Below are 18419 nucleotides of genomic sequence, written 5' to 3'. Positions count from 1 at the left end.
AAGTAAGAGAATGTCCTAGGAAGGGAAATACCAGGCCACTCATTCACTTATTTAATTAAAACCTTTACATCATCTATGTTCCAAGCCCCATGGTGATATTTCCACTGTCTAGGTGAATATTTTCTCTTGCCCCAGGGCACATCTTACTCATGGACCTTCTCTATCACCTTAATGCTTTAATCTTGTTCTTAGTTGAGATGCCCAAGGCCACCGCTACCTCTTTGGTCCCATCATCTCCCAGATGAAAATGCTAGAATACTTGGAAAAAACACATTTAAAGCAGACTTCTTTAAATATAGTAAGTTTAGATGGAGTTTTCCCATTTTTTTCCTCTATAGCCTCAACCCAAACCAGTACATAGATTTCAAAATACAAAAATTAATATATTTGGAGAAACTAGAGAGTATTTAAAAACATAAGCTAGGTTTAAAAGTTTCTAGAAATAGTGAAGATCAAATACAAGTGTGGTAAGAATCAGAGAGAAGATACCTGTGGCTGTGGATGTTTGAAAGATCAGGCAAGTACCTTGCTCCAAGGTGAGATACCATACTCTGAACTGGGTGCGGGAGCAGGAGAGTTAGCAGAGCTGTGGGAGATCACAGTAGAAGTGACTGACTTCTTTGGGACCACATAAGTTGAGGTTAGTTAAGGCAGTAGTATGAGTCGATGCACTGATTCTAGTTCAGTAAATGGGCATTATTCTTTTCGTTACTTAAGGCCTTACACTGAAATAGCATCTTGATTGAAATTATTTGCTCTGTTTGTATGGCTGGCTAAAATATGAGTTGTGTGGCCCCTGTGGTGGCTGCTTCTAGATGCAGCTGAGACTCTGCTGCCCAGTGACTGGTCTTCCCTTCACCCTGCATTCAATCAAGCGTGGTAGAGTGACCAAAGAGATGTTATTTTAAGGATATAGCCTCAAATGAAGCAGAAACATACTCATAAAGCCATATTTGTCTCTCGGATTTTCTATCAAGCTCTGCATCAATAATATTGTTGTCTCTATTGCCTGTAGCCTTAGCAGGACTTCAATACGAGTAATGTTATTTCCTCGAACAGCATAGACTGGAATCAGAGGATGAAGATCAGCTGGAGACTGGTAACTCCAACAGAAGGAAATCGGTGATAGATGGCTAAGGTGAAGTAGTGTCCCGGCAGAGTAGTTAAGATCCCATAAATCAGGGATGCTCTCTTGTTTATGACAGATAGGGTGGTCTGGGGATATGGTCATCAAATAGGTTTTTGAAAGTCTTTTGTTCATAAAAATGGGAAATGAATGCACAGGTTGGTGGCATGGACTTCTCTGGTCTCAGTTTGGATCTGAGATGCAGAGGAGGCAGGACGAAATGAGGAACCTGCCAGACAAGCTGGCTGTGCAGCCTGTGGGTGAAGCTGTCAGAGCAAGAAGACTGTATTGTACGCAGTGCCACAGCTGCCATTCAGCACTGACCATAGAGAAGTAAGGGCAGTAGGAACTCACAAGCAATCATGAAGTAAGAATATTGTAGTGAGACTCGAACTTGGTTACTTATTAGAGTTATATAGGAGTTCGAAAATTGGGATTTGCAAAAATATAGAAAAAGCTGTTATCACCCACTGCTCCCCTCTTCCTTGCTTGTCTCCTTACAGGACATAAAAGCCCACCATCAACTTCAGCTTGCGTAGATCCTTCACAGAGACCCTTCTACCTAGGCTTGCAATTAGGGCAGTGACAATGGACTGACCTATGGTTTTAAGTAGGTGACATGTACCTAACTAGACCTTCATGACAGAAAGGGGCTATTTTAGTGAGCAGTCTCCCCAGTGAGATCTCCACAGTGTGTGGAGGATACCACATGGGTGTCCAGTGAGGATACCACATGGATGAGAACATGGATATTGGTCACCTCCAAGATACCCTTAAAATTCTAAAGTCACATGATTTGGGCCAGGGTGAATATCATTCTTAGGTTTGATGATCCTTGGTGAAATTGGTAACTGATAAATGATTTTCAAGTTGAAAAACAATGGGTGCTAATAGCTCTTTCTATATTTTATATTAATGAATGGTTAACTACACCCCATCCCCCCCTTTTGGGTTCATTTTAACACAAGCATTAGATAGTGACCCTGTGATTTTTAAGCTTTTGTGGCCTGCAATTTCTTTTTCCCAACTCCACATGCCCAAGTAGTTCAAGACTTGTCTTAAATACTGACTTCTGAATTAATCTTTCCTTAAAATTTCTCCATCTAAAAAGATTATCTCCCCCTGCCTATTTTTCCTAAACTCCAACTACACAGTTTCTTGGAACTTGCTTCTGTTTACCTTCTAGCTGGGTCACTTCTTTATAGCACTTCTATCCCTACTTTTCTGTGAGTGATTTAAAGACAGGACAAATGTTTAATTCATCTTTTAAAAAATAGCAATATTCATCATAATGCTTCATGCATGGTAGGTGCCCAGTATTTCTTAAATGCAAGTGGATGTCCATAGTCAAATGTCCATAAGATCCCAGAGAAAGAGAGCATCAGTTTGAGCTACAGTTGCCGTGGAAAACTTCTGGTCTTGTTGGAATGTGGGTTAGACCTTTATGGATTAGTAGGGTTTAAGGAAGGCAAGATAAGTACCAGGTGCAAGATTGTTGCAGGGATTACTTTGTGTTGAAGAAACAAGGAAGTGGTCTAGCAATTACACACTGACATGTTCCTTTTCATGTAAACTGCTCCCTAATAAGGCCTTTGTTATTAGGAAGTGTCCACTTTACAGACAAGTGAATAACAGATAAGACAGAAGAGCAGTGAAGTAGTTGCTGCCCACTCTCACCTGGCCATACATACAGCTGTCTTAATACCAGTGAGATTCCAAGATGAGCTCTGACCCACACCCCAGTTGCCTGGAAAGTCCTATGTGGTCACCTGAGATCTACTGAGGAGCCCTCCTGCATGACTACTTTCAAGGCTCCCGCACTGAATGGTGACATCCCAGCTCTGGAACTCCATCCATGCCTGCATGCTCCCAACCATAGACTCAACAATGTGTTCGGGAGAGAGAGAAGGTTGCTTGATTCAGGGGTCTCTAGAAAATGCTCCAAACTCATCTAACCCCTCATATTCACTCATAAAAGTAAGAGACAGCAGACTTCACCTGGGCAAATGAGACCAGAACAGGAGTCAAGATCTCTGACTATTGTCCCAGCTCTTCCTCTAACCTGTTTTTTCCCTTTTGGGGACATTATTGTACCATGGATAATGCCAAGTTTGAATGGATGGCCACAATAGCTCCTTCTCTGATTTGTAAGAGCAGAAAGGTCTGTGGGAATACTCACCTTGAACAGGCATAGAAACCAGCTAGATTTCTTCAGGAAAGGAGGTGAGGAGTTGTAGAGTCCCAGTTAGCTACCCAGAGATAAAGTGAGAGCTTTATTTCAGGAGTATAAATAGGGAAAAGCAAGCTGATACCTCCTCTGTCACAGGGCTGTCTGCATTACAGTGTCATCCTCTGGGGGACTCAGAAATGAGCCCTCCCAGGAAAAAGGAGAAGGATAAGGAAAGAGATGGAAAAAGAAACATCTCAATTTCTTTATACCTATGCCAACAGTGTCTAAAACTTTCTAGTATTTAGATTTTTTCTATCCTTGGCTTTAAGGACAGGGAATGAGGTCATAGTGGTGGAGTCACAAGGCCTGGAAGACTTGTCCATAACCTCAGAACCTTCCAGGAAGTGAGAGGTGCAGTTGGAGGCCAGGTATGGCTTCCCAAGTGAGGGTTTCTTTCTCCCTCAGAAGTCAACTGAAGGTCTTCAAGCAGAGACAAGACAATTTCCAGACTGACTTGCCTTGCACATGGCGAGGAAGAGGAGGCCCCAAGAGAGTCATAGGAGAGAGGAGAAATTTTCTTCAAACCTGGCTTTCTAATGAGTTCACAAGAGTGGTTTTCTCTCTCAGGGCCTTATTAGTGGGGGCAACTGGGACTATGCCTTGGGGATCTTAGGAGATTCTAGAACTGGTGGTGGAGGTGTTATCACATGCTAGAAGGATTCCCAGGAAGCTATCTACCAACATGATTTTCTAAGCCAGGCCCTTATAAATTGAGAGCCCTGGTGAATGCCACAGATGAATAAAGATATGTGAAGATTGAGGAGCACTCCCCTCAGTCCTGTTCCCACCAACAATTCTTCACCCAAAACCCTTCCCCAAGGGAATACCCCTTCTTCCTTCCCCAAGAGGGTTAGTGCTATATTAAAAACTTTATAGCTAGCCAGGTTCTACTGGTTATTGGTGGTGTGACTTCGTGTAAACTCCTGAGTCCTTTGGGCCTCATTTCCTCACCTTTGAAGTAGGCATATCCTCTACAGCAGAGGATTGCTGTGGTCATTAAAACCACAGAACACTGTTGTGATCATTAAATGAAGTAAGATTCAGTTGCTAGTAGAGATTTGACACTATGTCAATCTATGAATTGATAACATTAATGAGTGCTGGACCAGGGATACAGCTCAGTGGCACAGTGCCTGCCTGGCAAGCACAAGGCCCTGAGTTTGATTCCCGGTACCAATAACAACAACAACAAAAACCATTAATGAGTGCTTGTTACATATGTGGCAGTGCACTAGAAACTTTACAATCCTAAAGTTCCTGTCAGTTCTCACAATCCTATGAAGGAGATTGTAGCAGATATGCTGACTCACTTCTGCTTAGCCAGGGCTGGAGTGGACAGTTCCCTGCAAGGTTCTACGCACTGCAAGCTGACAGTAAAACCTGTTTTTTGGGATCCTTTGATGCCATGAGCAATGGGCAGGGGGATAATTTTCCATCTGAGCACATGTGAGGGACAGAAGAGCAAGGGTAGTTTGACAATGGGCAAGGAAGCCAGAGGGTAAATGGCCCTCCCCTCTCTTCACAATTCTGGGAGGTCTAATATATACCCCTCAGTAAGGCATGGGTTTTCTTTCTCTGTCTTTCTTTATAAACCAGTTTTACTCCCTAGAACCACCTTTCAAATAAATAACCCCACCTTTGCTCTTTGAGATGACTTCCTGATTAAATCACACACACACACACACACACACACACACACACACACACCCACACCCACACACACACACTCACACAGACGATATTTGCAGGAATCCAACTAAAGCAGGCCTGGGAGTACCTCTAGGGAGAATATACTCTGGGTGGAATTCTGGAGCATATTCACCACTGTTGAGCTAAGTGGGGTTGATGATAATCCCTATCACGTGATAGTATCAAAATTTCTAAGACTCACTGGATGAGGTTTGACAGTATCAAAATTTCTGAGACTCAGGTGGATGAGGTACAGGTGGATAGTAAAATACTGGGTTATGTGTTAACTCTAGCACACTAACATTGTGTGAACCATGGTAACTATCAAAATTGTAAAACTGTAGGAATAGAGATAGCTTTAGTTAACTTCCTTGCAATACTGGAAGAAACAGAATAATAGGTCCACATCAGCCAACTACCAAGCCAGAGGCCATTGTGAAAGTGAGAAACCTTCTGAGGTGACATTTGATAAGTCACGACTCTTTTGCAGTCACATGACTTAGTGGGAAGATGGAAGTGCTACATGGCCAGGGTGTGTGTGTGTGGCTGAGTGTATAGCATAAGCAAGTCTCTATGTTATACACTTAGATTTTGCAGTCAGAAGTTTTAAAATGGGAATATTACTGTGGATAATTGGGTAGAGCCTGAATGTCATCACAAATGTTCTTATAAGAGGGACAGATGAATATTTCACTACTAAGGAAGAGAAGGCATGCTGGTGAAGGGAATGAAGATGGGAGTGATGTGGCCACAACCAACAAAATGCCAGAAGCCACTACAAGAGACAAGAAATACATTCTCCCCTGGAGCTTTCAGGAAGAAGTAGCCTTGCAGAAACCTTGAAGTGAACTATGTAGGACTTATTTTTTACCTCTGGAACCATGAAAATAATTTTTTTTAAGCCATTAAGTATATGATGATTTGTTACTGAAGAAGGAGGGAGTTGTTCACTGACCAATACATCCTGCCAGGAACTAGAAGTTCCACCAGCTCCTGGAGAAATAATGGTGAGAATGGATCCTGAGGACCAAGGCAGTGGAGTTGAATATAAAGGTGCACAGTGGGAGTTAATTGACATGTGACTATATTTTCCTCTTTTACTTCAATCTCCCCTTCACCTCCCCGCCCCCTCCTCATTTACAAAGCTTTGTTTTCTTTCTTTCTTTCTTTCTTTCTTTCTTTCTTTCTTTCTTTCTTTCTTTTTCTTTCTTTCTTTCTTTCTTCTTTCTTTCTTTCTTTCTTTCTTTCTTTCTTTCTTTCTTTCTTTCTTTCTTTCTTTCTTTCTTCCTTTCTTCCTTTCTTCCTTTCTTCCTTTCTTCCTTTCTTCCTTTCTTCCTTTCTTCCTTTCTTCCTTTCTTTCTTCCTTTCTTCCTTTCTTCCTTTCTTCCTTTCTTCCTTTCTTTCTCTCTTTCTTGTCTTTTTGAGACAAGGTCTCACTATGCAGTTCAGGCTGGTCTTGAGCTCACTTTGTAGCCTAGGCTGGTCTTGAACTTGCAACAATCCTCCTGCCTCAAGTTGGTCCTATTAAAATGCTGAGATATTTCCTTCAAGATTGGGTGAGATGATGATGGAGATGCCAGCACTGCCTTTGAAGAATACTGAAGGAGTCAGAAGGCTTAGAGGGTAGGGAACTTATCTGGGAACGGAGGAATCATTGATTAAGTTCCTGCAGAAGGTCCAGAGGACATTCCCGTTATTAAAGAAATAAGAAATGTATTGGTGAAGGGTAAAGATGATGGGTAAAAATAGCTGTGTTATAGTTTTAATTTATATTTCTCTGCTAATTAGTGATGTCGAGCATCTTTCTATATCTTCTTTTGTTAAGTATTTTTTGACATCTTTCGCCCATTTTTGCTGCATTTTTTGGTCTTCCATTAGAATTGTACAAAGGTCAAAGTTTCCAACTGGTATCACTTTCCTGAAGAATTTTACAGAATTTCTTGTAGGGTAGGTTTGGTAGCAACAAATGACAAATTCTCTTAGTTTTCTTTGATCTGGAAATGCCTTTATTTGAGGCCAATCTTGTAGGATATTTTCACTGGATACAAATTCTATTTGGCAATGTTTTTAAAAAGTATGGTGAAGATATTATATCACTGTCCTTTGTCTCTCATGATTTCTCATGAGAAGTCAGCTGTTGATCTAATTTTCTACTTTGTAATATGCTTTTATTCTAGTTTGTAATTTTCTAGTTTGTAAAATGTCTTTATTCCTTTCTGCTTTCAACAGTTTTTCCTTACCTTTCAGTTTCAACAATTTGACTACAGTGTGGCTTAATCTGGGCTTGTTTGTGTTTATTCTGCTTAGCGTTTAGCTTATCATGCTGCAAGTATTTTTCATAAGATTTGGAAAGTGTTGTCAATTAATTTTTCAAATTAATTTTCTCCAACTTCTCCTGAGATTCTTATTTCTCATATGCCGGATATTAAAAATATTATCTGCTCTTTTAAAAATCTTAGTTCTCTCTGTTCTTAAACTTGGATAATTTTTCTTGATCTTCAAGTTTGTTTAGCCTTTTTCCTGGCATGTCCTTTTGGTTATTAAATATTTTGAGTAAATTTTTATATTTTTCAGTTTCAAAATATTGTTTCAATTTATTTGCTGAGATTTTCATTCATTGAAAACATGGTTTTTGCTTCAGAAACTTAATTTAGGGTAATTCTAATAGCAGCTTTAAATCTTTGTTAGCTTTGATTTCTAGTTCATTTCAGGGTTGGATTTGATAGATTTCCTTTTTCTAGAAAGTGTGTACCATTTTCTTGATTGTCCATATGCTGGATAATTTGGGGTTGTATCCTGGACATTATGAATATTCAGTTCTGGAGATTTTATATTTGGTTATTTATTGAGGGTTATTTCCTGTATTTTAGCAATTAATTCTCTTAGCTACGCTTGCAAGCTTGCTTTTCAGGTAGAAGCTCTTGTTCAATCATTTCCATATAATTAAACACATATGTTATTGTGATGGGACAATTATTATCAGTTGGGGAAAAGTTAGAACATACATAAATATAAGCTCTGGATACATCAAATATTTGCCTTAAAGAGAAATGAAAAAGGTATTAGAAAATATTACTGACAGATTATTTATACAACATTAAGAGGGAAATGTCTTTTTCTGGACATATGACATAAAACAAAGAGGTAATTATTTAAAAGTTCATAGAAATGTGAAACATAAATGCTCTAAACTAAGTTAAAGACAAGTTGGGAAAGAGGGGTTGTGTTTGTAGCACATGTGACAAAGTTACTATCATAAAACATAAAGAATGTCTACCAATCATTATAAATATTATACAATGTACAATTTTGTAGTAGTTAAAATAAATTTAATAAATATTAAAAATTAAAATTAAAAGAAAAACAAACTATCCCAATGGGGAGAAAATGAAAAGGCAATTTGCAAAGAAGAAATGACAAATATGCAAAATCTATCTCATCACACTCATTATTGGGTTAAATAACCTTTAGTCATTGTGATCTGATCAGGCCCGCAATCTCCCAAGTAAGTGGATGGCAAAGGCTTAAACAAATGAGACAATTGAAATTATTTCACGGCTCCAGGAGGTTGTAACTCGCTTACAGCTCAATATTCTCTGAGTTGAGACAAAGACTTCTCTGGGCAGCCTGTATTTATTTGGTTTTCAAACAAAGGAGGAGGATACACAAGAAAACACAGAAATCTAGCAGGACCTTGGGAGAATTTCCCCAACTAGTAAATTATGTCAAGCAGGAAAGCTACCTTATGTTTAGGTTTGTATTTGTTGTAGGAGTATGGAGCCTGCAGCAGCAGTCTCCTTGCAGTTAATTGGGGTTGGAGCCAAATGCCCTCAGCTGTCGCCTTATCTTGTCCTTTGAGGTATCACAGCTTCACAGACCAATACAGACCTCAGGGTGACCAGGGACTCACAGAGGTTTACTTACTATGAGTCCACTGCCCACCCTCAGTCAAGGTGCCTAAGCTTCAGACAACTCACAAGTAAACATGGAAAGCCAATTGGTTAATATTAAATCCTGCTCAGAACTACTTTGTAGTGTTCTCCAACAACCCATAAACAAAGAAATTCCCATTAAAGCATCATTCAATAGTTCACTTAATTTTTAAAGATAAAGGATATATTTACTATAGCAGCGAAGTCAAAGATATGAGGTAACAAGCATTCTCAGACGCTGCCAATCAAGATGAAAAATGGCACACATTTTTTAATGAAAATAAAAATAGAATTCTGCCCAAATTTTCATGCTGCATCCATATTTCCTTCAGCATACATACAAATTATTTTCATAAACTTAAGTAGTAGAAGTAATTTAAAATGTGTGGAAAGATATGTAAATATTGAGCTCCATGTTATTAGCAATTGCAAAAATAGAAAATAAATTACATCTATAGGGGTTTGGTTAAAGAGACTATAGATTGCACATAAATTGAAAGATAGATTTGTAGGGTGATATAAGAATTATACTATGTAATATGAGGGAAAAGTAAATTATAAAATAGTATGATTTTTGAATGTGTATGTATGTGTTCACTTGCCTGGACAGCTAAACACCAAACTATTAACAATAATTAGGTTTTAAAAATGGCTTTGTTTTGACATCTGTTTTAAGATAGCTCAATCACAATGAACCTGAGGGAAAAATATGCCCCCACAGTGGTGGTGGTGGTGGTGGAATTCTGGGGTACTCCTAGAAACCCAAGCTGTAACTTATCAAGTAGTCCTTTCCTGTATGGCGTGAGCCTCTAAGGATTCACAGCTTCCTCGGTTTCCCTTTTTTTCTCAGAAAATTTGACACAGTGACTGAAATTGTAATTTGTCAGAGGGAATGATGGGAGAATCTATATATTCATTGCCTATGATTGGCTAGAGGGCTTCTTTGGGATACAATAATTTTTATTTTCATGAACGTCCTCAATCTCAGGGAGAAAGCAGTAGTTCTGGCCATTTGTTTTAGACCCTGGCTCTGGAGGATTTTTTCTTAAGTCCAAAAAGATTCAGGGAAGAAGAGACACTTGCACCCTTCTCAAGCCAGCGACCTCCTCCCCAGGAGCACCTTCCAGAGGGCACTCTGCACATCGGGGTTCCTGAGGCTATAGATGATTGGGTTCAGCATGGGATTTATAACAGTGTTAAAAATTCCAACAGCTTTATCCTTATTGGAAAGTTTGGCTGAACCTAGTCGCATGTAGTTAAAGATCCCTGAACCATAGAATATGGCAACTACAGTGAGGTGGGAGCCACATGTGGAGAAGGCCTTCTTCTTGCCCTCAGCAGAGCGGATTCGAAGGATGGCAGCTGCCACATGGGCATAAGAGGTAATAATAAGGACCATGGGGGTACCCGCCATCATGAAACCCACAGCAAAGAGCAGTAGCTCATTGAGTTGAGTGCTGGAGCAGGAGAGTTGGAAGAGCTGTGGGAGGTCACAGTAGAAGTGATTGATCACATTGGGGCCACAGAAGTTGAGTGTGGATATGGCCACAGTATGGGTTAGTGCATTGGTGAAGGAACATACCCAGGACACAGCCACCAATATTCTCTGGACCGATGGGCTCATGCGGGTGCTGTAGGTGAGGGGCTGACAGATGGCCAGGAATCGGTCATAGGCCATGGCTGTCAACAGGAAGCAGTCCACCCCAACTAGCAAATGGAAGAAGAAGAGCTGTGTGAGGCAGGCTCCATATGGAATTGTACGCGTGTTGGACACAAGATGACCCAACATTGAGGGGATGGTGACAGTGATGCACCCAATATCCAGCACTGAGAGGTTCCCCAGGAAGAAGTACATGGGGGTGTGGAGTTTGGGCTCCACCAAGATGGCTGCTAGGATGCTGAGGTTGCCTCCAACTGTCACCATGTAGGCAAAGAGAAAAAGTACAAAGATAATTGACCATAGCTCTGGTGTCTCCACTAATCCTAGCAGGATGAATTCAGTAATGGCTGTTCCATTGGCTCCAGATTTTGACTGCATGAGTTCCTATAAAGAAACATTAAAGGAGGAAAAATTAGCAATCACAAATAGGTTTATTTATTAGAAAAGAAGAAACAGACCTTTCCAATCCTCTGCTATGTTTGCTGTTGCCAACTAAAGAGTTTTCTACTCCCTGAGTCACACTATACGTATCTCTTGCTACATTACCTCCATACTTTGCTTTATTCTCAGCTACAAGAACAGGTAGCATTAACACTCTGGCCCTCCCTCCTTTTGCTATCTGAAATAATCTCTTTATAGAGATTATGAGGAATAAAACTTTTGGGAGAAATGAATAAACAGAAAGTTTACTTCTGCTTTCAATTCAAAGGGTAAACTTTATATTTTCTCATCTCAGAACCTATTCTTTACAAACAAAGCAGAATAAGCATACAAATTCTGTCTTCAAAGCAACTATTAAATATGCAAATCCCAATCTATGAACCAGAAGAGAAGGCTGTAATGACAGTGGGCTTCAAGTAGAAGAGTGGCAAGAAGCAGAAAGAGGAAATCCATGGCCACAGAGAGCTAGATAAACACAGTTCTATAGAGGAAAAGGGAAACTAGTAAGAAAAAAAGCCAGAAGTCCTTGTTTGCAATAATGATGGTAGAGTGGAAAGTACTGAACTACTATGTTTGATCCTGAATGGGGTCCAAGAATCACAGAGCTAAATGAAGAATCAAATGCAGGCAGTTTGTACTTGTAGGTTGCTGATAAGGAATGGGAGTAAATGTGAGAGGAAAATACACTGTAACGGTTCTCCAGTTACCTGATCAGACTATGTTGTTTATAAACAAGTAGAGACTAAAATAATTTACTTCCAGCTTGGAATCACAGAAAAGTTTCTTTTAGCCTGGAACATGTTCTCGGTCTCTTCTGATACAAACAACTTCCGAACATATAGTTTAACAACGCGCCACTTCAGGAAAGGATGCAAAAACTGAGCAAGCGTAGGAACTACATAAGGATTCCACAAGAAGGAAGGAAGGAGAGAAAGAAACAGAATGTAAAATTCACTGCATGGAAGAAGATGGAGCTGATGAAGCAGAAGAGGATGGAACATGGAACAGATGAAAATTGTGACCAAATATTTCAACATCTCCGAAAAGCTCAAGAAAACATTTTCCTCTATAAAACAAGGGAACAGAAAAACAATATAAGAGCCAAAGAAACAGATGCTAAGAAGGACATGAAAATGAGCTTGGAGAAGATTGCAAAAATGTTAAGGAAAGTATAAAATAATCAAAGAAAGAAAAACAAAATTAGAAACACCATAGTGAAAAAATTCAACTAGATACATGAATTGTGTTTGAAAAGATAACAAAATGAAAGGGAAAATGATGAATACATGACAAGGCAAAAGAAATCCAACAGATATATAAAGAAATAAACTAATTTAATGAAAATATCAATTATTTAAAGGTAAATTTTTATGAGAAAATTTCCAGAAATTAGATACTACTTAAATCTACAAATGGAAAGTGTACATCTTGCCTCAGGAAAAATTATGATCAAAATTAAATGCTAGCAATGTTACATACCATTGTAGTATTCCTTAATGCCAGTTTTTTTTAAAGAACCAAGTTGTTAGGCAGAAAGAGACAAAAACTCATGTCAGTTCTTGAATAAAAAAGAAACTATGTACTCTCATTTCTCTGAATTAGTATTGAAAGTTGGACTATATTGGAAAAATTTCTGGTAAAGTGATCCACAAAATGTTATAGCTGTTTAACCTATAAAATTAACTTTGCAAAGCAAGAACTGAAGGATTCTTATTAACATTAGCTATTGTTGCAAAAGGTAGTGTGAGCATTTCTAACAGCCTTTAGTCAACAAAGAGATGTGCAAAATCTACTCTGTATGAACTGGTGATTAATTTTAAATTTATTTATAGGACTAAGAATAAAACATTGTGTAAATTATATATGTGGAACAAAACCTAAATGTCTTTAAAACCTGAAAGAGCAAAATGGTTATACTTAAATGAAAGGGAGAGAGGAAATGCAAGGTTGTATAAATGTGCTGGCTTTTCATCTCATATAGCTGAGTGCTTAAATATATTATTTATATTGAGGTAAATGTGCACAAGTGAGTAAAAAATGAAAAGATTAAGGTCATGTAGTCAAGAAAAAGGATGATAACAGCAGAAATGTACTAATTTCATCATTGTTTATACTAGGAAATTAGCAGACATGATGTAAAAACATACAGTTTTACAATTTACACATAAAGGTACTCCTACAACAATATTTTCACATTACCAAGGAAAGCATTCATAGGAAACAAAATAAAACAAACCTAGATCTTTCTGTAAAAGGAAAAAAACAATTTTTTATTTTAAAGATAAGGAAACAAAAACATATTAACAAATAGACATGAGTAAAATAAAACCAAAACAATAAAAGCAATATAGAATTTTAGAGAATGTGATAAGAAATTAACAATGGTTGCTGTATTGTATATTGTTATCTTCAAATTGATTACTCAGTTAAACAAATATTAGTCATGTAAGATTGATCAAACAATTAAACATTAACTGTTATTTTCTGTAAAGTAACAGAAATTAGTAATATAATTATTTTAGCTAAATTGTGTATATGTATATTATATATTACACATTACATATATACACATTACATATATATAATATATATATTATATATTCCCTTCTTTCTTTTCTCTTTTCCCTCGTCCTGGTTGTTCTATCCTTTTGAGCAGTTTCTGTCCCTTTCACAATATCTATTGTACCTTTTATATTTTATTTAGTCTTTGAGGTTGTTACACTAGTGAGACAATACGGTATTTACACATGTGAGTCTGATTTATTTCACTTATGAGTATGGTCTCTAGTTGCATCCATTTACCTATAAAAGCCTTGAGTTCATCTTTCTTTATAGCTCAGTAATATTCCATTATACAAAAACACCACATCTTTTTTATCCATTCCTCAATTGATGGACATTTGGATTGCTTCCATGATTTAGTTATTACAAATTGTGCTGCTATAAACATGGGTGCAGATATATCACTGTGGTATGATGCTTTTGTTCTTCTGAAAAAATACCCAATAGGGAAACAGCTGGGTTGAATTGTACCTCTAATCCTAGTTTACTAAGGAATCTCTAGATTGATCTCCACAATGGTTGCACCAGTCTACACTCCCACCAACAGTGGAGAAGAGTTCCTTTTTCCCCACAGACTTGCCAGGATTTATTATTGGTTGATTTCTTTATAATAGCTTTTCTTTCTGGGGTGAGATGGAATCTCAGTGTTGTTTTAATTTGCATTTCTCAAATGACCAATGATGTTGAACATTTTTTCATGTATTTATTTGCCACTTTTATTTCTTCAAGTGAGAAGTGTGTATTCATCTCAGATGCCCATTTTTTGTGTTGGGTCTTTGAATTTGAGGGGGCTGATTTTTAAAAATTCTTTATATGTTTTACATAGAAGTCCTTTGTCTGAGGGACAGTTGGCTAAAATTCTTTCCCAATTTGTGGGTTTTCTTTTTACCCTGTGATTTCTTTTTTTTTTTTTGTTTTTGTTTTGTTTTTGGTTTTTCTCCGGTACCAGGAACCGAACTCACGACCTTGCGCTTTCCAGGCAGGCGCTTTGCCCCTGAGCTAAATCCCCAGCCCCTACCCTGTGATTTCTTTAGATGTGCAAAAACTTTTCAGTAAGACGAGATCCCAGTTGTTGATTCTTTGAAGTATTTCCTGTGCAGTTTGGTTTTTGTTCATGAAATCTGCACCTAACCCTATGTCTTCAAGATTTTTACCTATTTTCTCTTCCAGTAAATTTAGTGTTTCTGTTTTAATATTTAAATATTTGATACATTTTGACTTGAGTTTGGTGCATGGTATTAGATATCTGTCTAGTTTCAGTCTTTGGCATGGGGCTAGCCAGTTTTTCCAGCACCATTTATTAAAGAGGCTACCCTTCTTCCAGGGAACATGTTTGACTCTTTTGTCAAAAATTTTCAAGAAATAAAAGCAAATGGCGTAAATGAAAAATAGAGCAAAATTAAGATTAAATATATTTACAGCAATAAAGTTGAATAGGCTAAGCTCATCTAATAAAAGAAACTAATTTCAAGTAATATCTAAAAAAAGTCCATCTCTAGGTTGATGCCAAAATACTTCATCTAAACACATCTAATAAGAAAAGTTAAAGATAAAGAAATACCAGCAAAATGTAAACAAAAATAAATATAATATAAGATCATTTTTAATTTAAAATTGTGGATGTAGGTCAGTGGTAAAACAAAAATAAAAATAAAATAATATAAAATAATATAAAGGCTATCTATAAGAAAAAAGAATGTCTTCTAGTCATAGAGTACAAAGTTATAGTAGTAGTGAAAATTATCACCCTAAATATATAGTATTGATACGTAAGCAAGAAGCACAGAAGTTTAAGAAGAAATAGCAATAAACAGAAGAAAAATAAGTGAGTTTTAGTGATTTTCAGTTCAAAATTACAGCTGTCAAAAATATAATTATATAAGACACAGAAATAAATGGTATGACCTCCTTTCCCAAGTGTCCCTGAAACCTTCATCTCCCCAAAATAAAAAGTCATAAATAAAGCATATAAACATCAGAAATTCAGCAGACTTCAAAAGAATAAACCATATATATGATACTATCTGATTACAACCCAATTTAAAGAAAAACATGATATTTTTAAAAAAGTCTTTAAGAAAGGGTTTATCAAATAGAATGAAAACTTAAGTTATCTGGGGAAGAGGAAAAAGGAAATAAAGAAATCTATCCACATCAGAACATTTAGTTTAAGTTCAGAAGAACTTAAACTAAATCAATGTTCAGAAGAAAATTCATAGCTTTAAATAAGTATGGTGTATTCAAATAAAAAATATTAAACAACCGAATCAAGAAATGAGAAAAGAAACAAACCATCAAGAATTGAGAAATAAAAATGATGAAAGTAAAACTCGATTAGCAAAAGAAATACAGAGCTAATAAACAAGTTCAAAAGGTTTTTTTCAGTGGGGGAAGGAGAAAATAAAATTGTTAAATTTTTAATTAACTCAATAAAAAGAAAATAACATAAGTGTATAAATAGCAATTTAAGTAGGAAAAAAAGTCAGTGACATTAAAATACAAAAATCCAGTTCAAAGTCCATTTTACCCTGGTCTATGTGGACATATTTTTTAAAAATTGGAAAAACTGGGTAAAATTTGATAAAAATACAATTTATTAAGGTTCACTTCTGAAAAAATGAAAAATTGAAACAAGCTAAGTACTATAGAAAAAATAAAGTTGTTCAAGGAGCTACTGCATTCTAGGACTCTACCATGATCCTCCATCCTCCCTTGCTAAAATAGGGAACCTGTGTCCAGCACTTAAAGAACAGAGCTTTATCAGTGTCATTTAAATAATTCCAGAATGTTAAAGAAGGAAAACTTCTCAAATTATGTTTATGATTGAAGCATAAAACTGATTCTTCAAGTAAAAAACAACAACAAAACACACTAAAAAAGAAAAGGGAGAAGAAAGAATAACACTGGCCAGTGTCAGTTATTAATTTTGAAGCAAAATCCAAAGAGAAATAGTAAGACCTAGCAAGTAGAAATATGAACCAATAATTATTTATCATCACTAGTGGGGTTTATTCTAGGATTGAAAAATTATTTTAAATTTATTTGAAATGTTAGTATATTGACATATTAATGTGCTAAAAGGAAAAGCATTATTATTGCTAACCTTGATAAGGTGTTAGTTAATAGCTTTATTATTTATTTAAAATTATTTAAAAATACGAATAAATACAGATTTTCTTAACACTAGTCATACAGCTACTTCACCTCCAAAGGTAGCATATTTTGGGGGAAATATAAAAAGTATTCCCATGAACAAGGCAAAGAAGCCTGATTATATCCATTATTTAATATAGTTCTGGGAATACTGGCTAAAGCAATTGTCCAATGGAAAGAAGTTAAGGTATAAAAATGGAAAGGAATGAAATGAACCAGAATTATTTGTAGATACTACAAAAACCAAGGATAAGATGAGAAAAACTATTAAAATCAACAAAAACAGTTTAACAAAGTGGTTTGATTCCAGATTAACATAGAGAGGTCGGTTATATAGATGAAAACAAGAATGCTTTTTTAAAAAATTAGAAGATATAATGGTAGGGGGAAGTTCTTATAATACAAAAAATTAAGCTTAATAAGGCTTATGAAATCATTTCATAAAGAAAAATTAACCTATGCTGACAGATAAAAAATTAGATTTGAACGAATGAGAAAAATAGTCATGGTCTTGGATGGGAGAAGTCTGTACCACTAGAATTTCATTTACCCCCAAATTATTAATAAATTATAGCAATCCCAAACAAAAATACCAACAGGATATTGAAAAAATGAGTGTTAAGCTGATTCTAAAGTTCATACAGAAAAACAAGACCAAGTACAAAAATTAGTGAGCAGAGATTATGTCTTCCAGGTTTTAAAGCATGTATAAAGCCACAGCAGGAGACTGAGATCCATCTCCATCGAGCCATCACGAACCCAGGGAGTGTGCTTTTGGGCTGTACCTCATGCCAGGGAAGGTTCTTCAGAGCCCCACTTTTCTGGGGCAATTTCTTGACCACCACAAACAAGGAAGTATATGAGAGGAGGCCAGTGGACATAACTCCTTTAGACCAAAGGAAATTAACTTTTGATCCAATGCATGGGTTTGGGATTTAGAAACTCATGGATTTGGCAAAGCACAAGTGGAAACAATTGTGTCAGCATGAACCACTTTATCAAATGTCAGCCTGGACACTATCTATAAGGAGATGGTCACCAGAACGCAACACAAAATAACAGTTCAACAGTGAATGGCTCATTTGGGTTCTATCAGGAAGGATATAGTCATCCTAGAAAGAAGTGAATATGCAAATCTGAGAGCAGAGAATGAGAAAATGAAAGTTGAATGAGATCAAGTTAAATGAAAACAGATACTTGAAACCAGTCGAATCAGAGCAGATAATAAACTGGACATAACGTAGGAAGGAGCGGAGTAACAGATATGTTTACAGATCAAGAAAAGCAACTTATGGAAGCAACCACAGAATTCACCAGAAAGGATAGCCAAGCCAAAAGTGTCTTTCAGAGACCATAATAAGATTGGCACAGAAATTGCTTCCTTAAAAACACTGAAGGAATCTGACAAACTTGAGACAGCACTATCTTGCAGCCTCAGTGTTCATTTGCCAGGCAACAGCTCTGAGATTTTATAGATTCTGAGAGTAGTGCTGATGTTGCTGCCACTGCTGCTAATGATGTCTTAAACACTGCAAGAGGTTTTCTTCAACACTGTCAGTTGCTGAAGAAATTTATTACGAGATTATTTGAAGTATATATAGACTAGAGAAGTGTTTCAGGTATTTC

General features: G+C 36.8%; 1 protein-coding gene and 1 pseudogene across 1 annotated transcript; one reads left to right on the top strand and one right to left on the bottom strand.

Moving 5' to 3' along the window:
* Window positions 1-10067: 10067 nt before the first annotated feature.
* LOC102027184 (olfactory receptor 3A1) lies at window positions 10068-11027 on the bottom strand. Its single transcript, XM_013503360.1, has one exon. It carries the CDS (start codon window positions 11013-11015, stop codon window positions 10068-10070), a length of 948 nt encoding a protein of 315 aa, XP_013358814.1. The 5' UTR covers window positions 11016-11027.
* Window positions 11028-17283: 6256 nt separating this feature from the next.
* LOC102003239 lies at window positions 17284-18275 on the top strand (annotated as a pseudogene).
* Window positions 18276-18419: the final 144 nt, after the last annotated feature.

Source organism: Chinchilla lanigera, unplaced genomic scaffold (assembly GCF_000276665.1).
Source record: "Chinchilla lanigera isolate Chin_1 unplaced genomic scaffold, ChiLan1.0 scaffold00080, whole genome shotgun sequence".
Classification (NCBI taxonomy): Eukaryota; Metazoa; Chordata; class Mammalia; order Rodentia; family Chinchillidae; genus Chinchilla; species Chinchilla lanigera.
This window is presented reverse-complemented; position numbering and strand designations above follow the sequence as displayed.

Coding starts and splice junctions, on each gene's coding strand:
- LOC102027184 (XM_013503360.1), bottom strand. CDS start 11,015: ATGCAGTCAAAATCTGGAGCCAATGGAACAGCCATTACTGAATTCATC.